Below are 10459 nucleotides of genomic sequence, written 5' to 3'. Positions count from 1 at the left end.
ATTGCCTGATAGTCTTCTTCGCTATGACCCAGTGTAAAACGACGATAAAGATTTGGCAGCGGTGGGATTCGAACCCACGCCTCCGAAGAGACTGGTGCCTTAAACCAGCGCCTTAGACCGCTCGGCCACGCTACCAGATGGTCGTGAGTGATTCAATAGCGGTTCTGTATAGTGGACGTTACTGCTGGTTGTACATAGAGCTGCTGGTTTTTAGTGCCGAGCGGGCACATTTATTCACCACTGAAGCTGCGCCACTGCATAGGGGCGAAAATTGAATCGCACGTGCCACGTGCCACGAGGTTTTAAGCGAGTAGCGACCGATGCCATCAGGTAGATCGCTTGCGGGAGCCTATACCCTGAACTTACGGAAATTGAGCGATTCGTCTAAGCCCCTGTCAAGTTGTACTGATTCGCTGCCAGCCATGCAAAACATAGCCCGGAGAAGGACCGCTCCGGTTGTTTTTCAATAGAAAAACACAATTCTAACGAATAGTGTTTGTCTTTTCAAACAACCTGCGGTTATGCCCAGCAGGGGCGGATCCAAGGGGGGGGGGTCACATGGGTTATGCCCCCCCCCCTTGAGGCCCGGGGGCCCAAAGACCTGCCAGGGGCACCACCGGCCTATCAGGGGTATCACAGTCCTGACAGGGGCACCACAGGACCGCCAGGGGCACCACAGGCCTAGCAGGGACACCACGGGCCTGGTGCCCGTGGGCCCTGACAGGACTGTAACGCCCCTGACAAGCCTGAAGTGTCCCCGGCAGGCACGTGGTGCCCCTGACAGGCTTGTAATGCCCCTGGAAGGACTGTGGTGCCCCTGGGCCCTGACAAGCTTGAGGTGCCCCTGACAGGCCAGTGGTGCCCTTGCTAGGCCTGTGGTGCCCTTGCTAGGCCTCTGGTGCCCCTGACAGGCTTGTAATGCCCCTGGAAGGACTGTGGTGCCCCTGGGCCCTGACAAGCTTGAGGTGCCCCTGACAGGCCAGTGGTGCCCTTGCTAGGCCTGTAGTGCCCCTGGCAGGCCTCTGGTGCCCCTGCTACCCCTGCGCCCGGAGGGGACTATGGTGTCCCTGAAAAGCCTGAAGTGCCCCTCTCGACAGGCCCGTGGTGCCCCTGGGCTCTGACAGGCCCAAGTTACCCCTGCGAGGTCGGTGGTGCTCCTGGCAGGCCTCTGGTGCCCCTGGCAGGTCTGAGGTGCCCCTGGCAGGCCTGTGGTGCCCCTGGCAGGCCTGTGTTGACTGGTGCCCCTGCTAGGCCGCTGGTGCCCCTCACAGGCCTGCGGTGCCCCTGGAAGGACTGTGGTGCCCCTGCCCCTAGGGGTGCTCATGGGCCCAACAGGCCCGTTGTGCCCCTTCCTGTCGTGTATACTTGCTAGACCTGTGGTGCCCCTGCTTCCTGGCGGGCCTGTGGCGCCCCTACAAGGCCGTCCCAGTAAACATGCCGACGTCGGCCCGACGTCGGCCGACGTCGGGGTGACGTCGGCAACTCGGCATCAGCATGCCGACGTCGGCCCGACGTCGGTCCAACCTCGGCACGACGTCGGCTGGATGTCGTATATGCCCGCATGTTCCGACGTCCAGCCGAGGTCCAGCCGACGTCGGGCCGACGTCGGACCGAGATCAATTGCTGAGGTCCAGCCGACGTCGGGCCGACGTCGGGGCGACGTCGGACCGACATCGGCCGCTGTTTTGACCGTTAAAATAATATAAAATACATGTTTCATGTTTCATAAAGAGCTTCTGTATTCAAAATATCCTCAGGAAACTCAAATCTTCCTCCACGCCGCAACCCCGTGATCCGGACTGGACGGGAAACTTTATCCCATTTGGGATGGCCCGTAAGCCGAGCTCGCCCGTAGCCGGGTGGGGTGAGTGCTTGGGGGCTGCTCGGCCTATCCTTTGGTCAGGCTCAGCCCCGGCAACTCACCAGGGCCGGGCCCAGTTCATATAGAAAGGCCAGTCGGCAAGTGTCACTTTGCCAAAGTGCCACTTATCAAAGGGACACTTTGGGAAACGTTGGTGCAGGTGTGTAAGAGTGGCTATATGAACCCATTGTGGGGTCGCCCTTTCCAATAAGTGGCACGTAACAGCAATGGGACCAGGGACTCTATATGAACTGGACCCAGGGTGCTCGCCAAGAAGACCAATGTCTCCATCCTATGATCTTTCCGGCTTTGAAATGGTCTTGTCAGACCGAAAGGGCATAACCCAACAAAACAAACCTGATTCGTTAGCTGGCTGCGTGGTGTAGTGGTTAGCGCACTGACCTCGCGTTCGAAAGACACGGGGTTCGAATCCCATCGCCGGCTGATGGTTTTGGCGTGTTGTCCCAGTAAACATGCCGACGTCGGCGACTGGGGGGCTCGAATCCCGCCGCCGGTTGATATTTTTGGCGCGTTGTCCCAATAAACATGCCGACGTCGGCCCCGTCGGTCCAACGACAAAGGATCTCGTCAACCTCGGCAAACGATCTCGGCCCGACGTCGGCTCGACGTCGGCTGGACTTCGGCTGGACGTCGGAACATGCGGGCATATCCGACGTCCAGCCGATGTCGGGACGAGGTTGAACCGACGTTGGGCCGACGTCGGGCCGAGCCTCGGCCCGACGTCGGGCCGACGTCGTCATGTTTACTGGGGTAGGTGCCCCTGACAGGTTTGTGGTGTCCCTGGAAGGACTTTGGTGCCCCTGACAAGCCTGAAGTGTCAAGGACAGACCCTTTAGACGCCAGGGTCAAGTTCGTCGGACTGACAACGATTTGCTTACCTGATAACGTTCCTGGTAAGTACTCACTACTCAGCGTCCACAACATATATACCCGTAACATATACACATAGCACATTCATATATACTTGCTTACAATTGGTTTAATGTGGTTGTGGCTAAGAGTTAAGATACTGACTAAAAATAAAAAATAAAAATAAAAAACTGAAAATGGGGGCACCACCAAAATGAAGTGGACGAAATCCGTTGAGTTTTTAATTTTGGGTATAGGTAGGGGCACCACTTCGATTCATGACCCTCCCCTTGGAGTTTTCCTGGATCCGCCCCTGATGCCCAGTGAGTCAGTGGCCTCTCTGACTGCTGACAGGCAGGTCCCAACCCACAGTCTGCCAGTCGATCCTCCCCCGGTGACCGTTTGAGGGACCGGATGGCCTGTCTCACCGGCCGCCGTTCTGATGCAAGCATGCCCCGCAGGTGGCCAGACGTGGTCATTGGTCAACCGCTTTGCCGTGCAAAGGCAAAAACTGCTATGTTGGGTCAGGGGCTGGGTGACCCAACACAGTAGTTTTAGCCCCTGCACGGCAGCGTTGCTAAGCTGACGTAGGGAAACAAATTAAGCATATAAATCATATAATATCGGCATATTAGGTGTCATGCTCTCTTTCGAAATTCGACAGGCCTGTCTTGGTTGTTTGTTTTGTCAGGGTTAGGCTCCTTCAGTCTGACGAGATCATTTCAAGGCCGGAAGGATGAAAGGAATTGAGGGGAGACATTGGTCTGAGCGAGCACCCTGGTGAGTCCCCGGGGCTGAGCCCGTCCAGAGAGGACAGGCGGACCAGCCCCCTGACACTCACTACACCCGGCTACGAGCGTGCTCTTACGGACATTCCCACATGGGATAAAGTTGCCCATCTAGCCCGGCACGGGAGGCTGAGGTATGTAGGAGATATACCCTGTGTAGGAGAACGATTCGAAGGTCCTGGGGATGGAAACGACACGGAACGGTGTTCATCAAGTCTCTTCTGTCGGAAGGTTCTATCGAGACGGTCACTTCATGTGTAGGTAGAAGGGAGGTCTCACCACAAGATGCTGCTTATTGGATAAGCAGATCTTTCAGTGTCCGACATCTATTCGGTCTTGGCCTAGATCCTCGTTTAGCTATTCTTTTTCTATGCCCATTCCCTACCGCTATTGTTTCTTTTCCAGTTGAGGCGCCCTTTTATTTTATTTCCATCATCATGTCAGCCTCTGTTGTTGGCTATATAGATGGCAATGACCGATATGCAGCGGTCTCCGTACCGTATCTACCTAACAGTTGCCATAATCATAACAGTTGCCTCGGTGGGTGACGCACCCTCTTTAAGAGCCCGGACTGGTGTATGCTCCTGGCATCAGTCGTGTGCTTCTAGTATATGGCACGATATCAGCTAGTGGATCTGCTTCGAAATCAGGTATCTGCTGTCACACGTGGTCATTGGTCAGTGCCCAAGGCCATAGAGTGGGTGGTTACCTTAGCTCACGCCTCACTGGTCGTGATACAGTGAATAGTAACCTGAAACTGAAACGAGTCAGCTTTTATCAACTGTATGTCATCATATGAACGGTTTCACAATTGTATTGAACAGAACAAGACAGAGGGCAGCGGCTCTGGTGATAGCCAATGACACCTCCGACCGACAGCGGCACCTTCGTCCAAACGCGGACAACTCTGAGATGAGATGAAGGAACAACGGACTGCCGACTACGACCCACGCGATCGGAACTGAGCGGACAAAAGCAGCGTGGCGCTATGACAGTGATGGCTTGTGACAATGGCTACACTAACACAGGAATCTCCCCGCAAGGATTTCACTGCAGCTGAACATGCGCCACGGAGCAGGGCGCCCGGCCGCTGAAGAACAGCTTGGTCAGCATCCAGTCCTCGACGGCCTGCGGCGAGAGGGCCAGCTGACCGGCGGGGGACACCTGGTGCCAGCAGGGGCAGCCGGCCGGCTCGGCGGCCGCCCACTCCAGCAGACCGCCGCCGCCGCCGGGGGGAGCAGGGGGACAGGCGGCGCCGGGCAGCGTCCACCGACTGGCCGCTGAGCCCTGACACGTCACCTGCCGCAGAACAGAGCGCTGGTGTCAGCTGAGGCGAACCAGAATGGAAATACACAGAAAATGAGGCGTATTTACTACAGGGAAAAGGTAGCGTATAAGACGAAGATGTCTGCTGCATACATTTTAGACGGTGCTCCGACTACGATCTAAATGTCGTCTTTAGCTTATACGGGTGATTCCCGGGTCTGACTGATTCGCGACCCATGACCTTTGCCACTGACTGGCCCATGACCTGTGACCTTTACCCACTAACTGAACCGTGACCCGTGACCTTTGTCTCCTGACTGACCTGTGACGCCGTGCCGTGTGGCTGACAGCCCGCCGGTTCCGAGCACGTCTGTCCCGGCTGCGGTCGGGCCGCCGTCACGGCTCCGTCAGCTGCCGGCGGTGGCTGGACCGTGTCGACCGACTGGCTCACTGGTCCTGTGGACACCTCCGACACCTGTCTGGTGGCCGGCGGCTGCGACAGAGGCCCCGAGGAGGTCAGTGGACACGGCCGGACCGCGTTACTGTAGCTCGGAGGCGCCCCGCAGCAGCGGCAGGCCGTCCCCGTCCCGACCGGGGCCGGCTCGGTCTGCACAGAACCCTCGGCCGTGCGCGCAGGGAAGGTGCGCGCGTTACGGGCGTTGTCCAGGTGGTAGCGTAGCTTTCGGATGGACTTCTTGCTGTTCTCGAGCTTTAGTTCGAGACATTTCATGGCAGACACCATGGTTTGGTAGCGACTGTCCATTTCTTCCGCCTTGGTGTGTTGTTTGGCAAGTCGGTGTTTTTGCTCAGTGCATATTTCAGATAGCTGTTTGTTTGCGAGGCAGATCTTTTTCATTTTGTCCCTCAATTCAGAAACATGTTCGTTTTGCGATTCTTCCACTTCTCTGAGCTTCTGTCGGAGATTTTCCACCTCTTTGGCCAGTCGCGTGTTTTCCTGTGTGAAGAGCCACCTCTCTCGGATCAGGTGGTGCACCTGGCTCTCCTGCTCCTTCACCACGTCCGCGAGCTCGTCTCGGTGGCGGCACGCCTCGCTGAACTGTTTGACGATCAGTGCAATCTTCTCCTTGTCGTCCTCGGCGAGGTCGGCCAGTCGCGGCGTGCCCCGTACCGGGGACCATTTTCCGGGGGAGCGGCGCGGCGCTGACACTGTTCGCTGTGATCGAGGCGATAATGCCATGGCTTTAGTGGGTTGCTAAGCTTGAGCATTCGTTCCCGGAATTTCAATGAAAGGGTATGGAGACTTTCGCTCTGTTAGCATCACGAATTATATTGGTTGCTTCGCCGTCCCTTACTGAATGCGAATGAGCTATCAAAGTTTCATGTGGAATGCTTTGCCGAGTTATGTCTGTCATTCCACGTGTCATGTGAAAGAAAAGTACTTAGGTAGAAACATTTCGAAGATAATTAATGAATGGACGCGCAAACATTGTGCATAACTGTCCCAAAAATGAAAAATATCGAGCACAACACTGGTATCTGTATTTTTCCAAAAACAAAATAAAAAACAGGGCATCACAAACGGCAATGAAACATGACGAAACTTTGAGCACTCTCGTGACTACGTGGCCCTGGGTCATCTACTTTATTGTATTTTATCGCTTCAATTGGCATTGGAGATCAGAAAAGTTCCATACTGGGGTCGATATAGTTATGTTTTAGGACCTTGGATATAGTAGCCCTCGCATTGCTATCAAGCGATAAGCGATACAAGCATATGTGGACGATTTCATTTATCCCTCATCTAAAGCTTCTACCTCACCATCATAGTCGCGCTCATGTCCGAACATAGGTACTGCATTTCGAAAATACGGCATAATACATGACTTATGACTCATGACACAATACACCGGCCAACATGATGACAATCGACATAAAAATCTTACAGGACGGAATAAGTGACATCACCTTGGTGTCATCCATGATAACCGGATATCGTTCAGGCCGTAAGCAGTCTGACACATTGCACAAAGATTAGACTGCAATAAGGATTGCTACAATGGTGAAATCGTTGTAACGCGGTAATAGCAATTGATTGTGACAAAACATCCAACAAGTACGGCACGCAACATTCCGAAGATAGTCATTGAACAAAACGTCTCTGGTGGTGAGTACATCACAGCGAATTAGATATGTTTGAGGGCCTACATGATAACATTTACCCTTTAAACCTCAAGTGTGCATCATGCACAACATTTGTTGTGTAATGCGTAGGTATGTACATTCTTCAAGGCCGCCTACCGATTGTCCTCAAATCAAGTTGATTGCCTGCGAGATCGCTGGTATGCGAGATATAAAACGGAGACGTTTAGAATGCAACAACCTATATAGTTTGCAACTTTACAGTCCAGCTACAGCTCAACACGGCAATTGCCACCTCAGTTCGGTATAAAATGTTGCATCGAATTTCACACCTTGATCTCTACCCTCTTGCCGTGGCTTACGGTACAATTAGCCCCGGATTACCTTGGTCCGCTCCGCGACTAGCAAGTGCCACCTTCAACACACTTTCCTCACTTGACTGCTAACTAATACTGTCCTCGGACGCACACCTAATGTTTAATTGGACCGAATGCCTATGGTTTGATTCATTAATCGTTGGTCAATGCCGTGGCTGATCGGCATACCTGCCTCAGATCTGCTCTTTCTAACCCGATGCGAAGGTCAGATACCACAAAATCTTTCCAAAACTACAAAGTTTCATGGTCGATACAATCCACAATGTCTATCTCAAAGGTCACCGAAGGGTTGTGTTTGATTTACACACTTCCTCGGCAACCCATGCTTTACCAGCTGGTAGCACCGCCGGTTCTTTACACAGGTCGCACTACAAAGTCCTCCAGTCACATATAAAGCACACAATCACCGATTGTCTCAGCTCATACAGCTATCGCTGTCAATCGGCACCCTGGTCCTTTAACCCGCGCCCTGGTGGGGTCTGTTTATAACGCGACCTGGTGGGGGGGGGGCTATTTTTTGCCCCCCCTCGTATCTCCGAAACTACTGGACGGATCCGAAAAATTCAAACGGCGTTCGAAAGGCCTGTCAAATTTGTTGAGGGAAACCAAATTTTATTGACCTCGGGGTCACCGATGACGTCACAGGTCAGGTCAAAGATGAAATGTTTCACCGTTCACGGGTCTTCTAGGGAATGCGCTATAACACCGAGAAAAACGCATTTTGTCGGGAATCAGCGATAGGGCGTCAGTTGCCTAGTAGATATGTTGCTGTTAGAGGTCACTGGTCATACCAGGTCAGGTCACAGGTCAGGTCACCAAAGGTCACCAAGGGTCACCACATGAACCCAACTTTACTAAGGTTATGCGATGCATGTTTTATGGCCAGTTTTTCATTTCCAACTCAATGGTGTTGGTTATAAGACCATCAGGTACGGTTTAGGTCACTTTCTGGTGGAGGTCAGGTCAAGGTCAGGTCAAAAAAGGTCAAATTTCAAAGTTAATATTTTTGCATAAAATGGGTATTGATTCGATGCAGCTCGTCACGGGGAGTCTAATGGTGGTCTTTGTTTTGCGCTACGAGGTCTAGAATTGCTGAAAATTGAGTTTGAAAATTTGACGTCATCAATTTTGAACAGTTTTTTCGCTATAACTTGGCCAAAAAAAGAGGTATCGATCTCAAATTTGGTATGTAGATAGAAGGCGGTAAGGACTATCACATATATTCCGGTTTTTTTCGAAATTCAAAAAACTTTTTGGATTTTTCGGCTATTATATTCAAAAAATCTATTTTTTGATTTTTGGGGGTCAAAATCCAAAAATTTCAAAAATCCGAGATAGCAGTTTTGTAGCCCTGTTCATTCTACAGCTTTTATGTCTATATCATTTTTCTGTATTTGCAAAGCTATAGGCCTGACAGCTCTTCCCGCGAAACCCTTTTTTGGGTCGAAAACGGCAGAACATGACGTCACTCTGACGTCATTTCCGGCCAACCTATCATAGCCTTTGGAAAAATTTTTGGTCACAATGTGTAAAATTGATGTCCGGGAGGGTACTGAAAGTTTGGTGACGATCGGCGCAGTGGTTCTGGAGATATATCGAAAAGTCTGGAGGGGGGGGCAAAAAATAGCCCCCCCCCCCACCAGGTCGCGGGTTAATAATAGTCTATTCAGGACTCGTCCGGTGACTAGCTTGAGCCGATGAGGGCCTTCATTTCGCCGCATATTTACGTCTGGACAACGAGTTGCGGGGAAAAGTGCTGATTGTATTGCAGTTTTAGGAGTCGGTGATTAGGCTGGATTTTTGGGTTACTTTTTCGTTCCGATTCATGTATTTCATAGTGTTTGGCTTTTGAATATTTTAGTTCTTTCAGATAAATATTACTTGCCTTACAACTTTTGTAAAAACGTTTCATTTTTTATAAGCCGACGTTCAGAGTCCTAAAAATACATCAGCACTACAATCATTGTAAACAAACAAATGGAGCACCACTTGGCTCTGTTCCAAGGCCATTTTTTAGTTTATCTGTTGGTTTTCTTGCTCTTGTACGTCGTTTTGTTGGACGTTTTGAATCCCTGAAGATTGACTTATATCATATTTAAGAAGCATGTTGACTGAAAACAAATCAAAATTGTGTTTCTTTAATGTAAAAAACTGAAGTTTTACCGAAAACAATCTTAAGTATCCAGGAGGCTGACAGAGCTCCTGACTCCTGAGCAATATCAATATCAAGTTGAACAAGTTATGAAATTTTGGTTGATAAACGCAAGTTGATCGGGCTCATATATCAGCAGGAAAAAGTAAAATTAAAAGAGCTTATTGTCCAAAAACAAGCTATAGTATTGCAGACCTTGGAGCAATACTGAAGAGCACGCTGAGCAGGATCATGCCAGAAAATGTTGACTGATGAGCGCATATTGATGTATTGGTATGAATATTGAATGATAACTTACAACAGCAAGATAAATTAGTGCTAACTATCAAGTTTAAATCTAGAATGAATGGACTTGGGCAGTTTTACTATGCTTAGATGCTATGCAGATTGTAATGTGCCAGTGCATCAGTATACTCAGTGTCTGGCAAATGAAACATGCGATCATTCCATTGCTACTGGAGGAGAAAGCTTGGATCACTAAATCCACTTTATGTTGATTTTGATGTTAATCATCATCACTGTATTTCTTGAAAAAAGGATTGTAGTAAAGGATTGTCAAAGAAGGATTGTCAATGTGACAATCCATGCAACGAGGTGATCATATTATGTGTTCATAGTCATTCGTGATAGTCATTATTGGTCCAATATACAATGGCAAAGCTCTCAGTCTCAGCGTTTCTTCCTGTGGATGGCTAGCAGTGACTCAGAGCTTAGAAGTATTAGTTTTCTTTACAGGGCTGGGATAAAAAGTACTGAGGGTAATCTTCCACCAAGGAACTCTACTTTGACGTGGTATGAGATGTAGGCACAAGTAGGTAGGTGCTCAGTTCCTATAGTCAGTATAGTTGTGTATGTTTAGTTGGGTTAGCTGAGATTAGATTGCTAGTTTTTAATTTGCCAAATGTCCATAAAAATGTGACCTGAGCAATGAGCATACCTGAACCTGACTAACCTGACAGCTGACCTAACCTCAATCATCACACATATTAGCAGCCTACCCAAGACCTGCATGGCAGTAGCACCCAGTTATAGGTAGGTACTCACC

General features: G+C 50.5%; 1 protein-coding gene and 1 non-coding gene across 2 annotated transcripts; both read right to left on the bottom strand.

Moving 5' to 3' along the window:
- Positions 1–53: 53 nt before the first annotated feature.
- On the bottom strand, positions 54–135 carry Trnal-aag. The gene has a single exon. It is a non-coding gene; the product is annotated as a tRNA-Leu (tRNA).
- A 4151-nt stretch (positions 136–4286) lies between these two features.
- Positions 4287–6366, bottom strand: LOC122370173. Its single transcript, XM_043345535.1, has 2 exons — positions 5108–6366; positions 4287–4818 (listed from the first exon to the last, which is right to left on the bottom strand). The coding sequence occupies exons 1-2, from the start codon at positions 5981–5983 to the stop codon at positions 4567–4569; spliced, it is 1128 nt and encodes a 375-aa protein (XP_043201470.1). The 5' UTR covers positions 5984–6366; the 3' UTR covers positions 4287–4566.
- Between the last annotated feature and the right edge of the window lie 4093 nt (positions 6367–10459).

The sequence above is a fragment of the Amphibalanus amphitrite genome, unplaced genomic scaffold (assembly GCF_019059575.1).
Source record: "Amphibalanus amphitrite isolate SeventyFive unplaced genomic scaffold, NRLGWU_Aamphi_draft 001106F_arrow, whole genome shotgun sequence".
In the NCBI taxonomy this organism is placed as follows: Eukaryota; Metazoa; Arthropoda; class Thecostraca; order Balanomorpha; family Balanidae; genus Amphibalanus; species Amphibalanus amphitrite.
The sequence above is the reverse complement of the archived record's forward strand: the minus strand, read 5'-3'. Positions and strand labels throughout refer to the sequence as shown.

Bases quoted from the DNA above. Each gene is read 5' to 3' on its own strand.
- LOC122370173 (XM_043345535.1), bottom strand. From the start codon at position 5,983: ATGGCATTATCGCCTCGATCACAGCGAACAGTGTCAGCGCCGCGCCGC. The intron at 4,819-5,107 runs GTCAGTCAGGAG...GTTCTGCGGCAG, and splicing joins CACACGGCACGGCGTCACAG to GTGACGTGTCAGGGCTCAGC.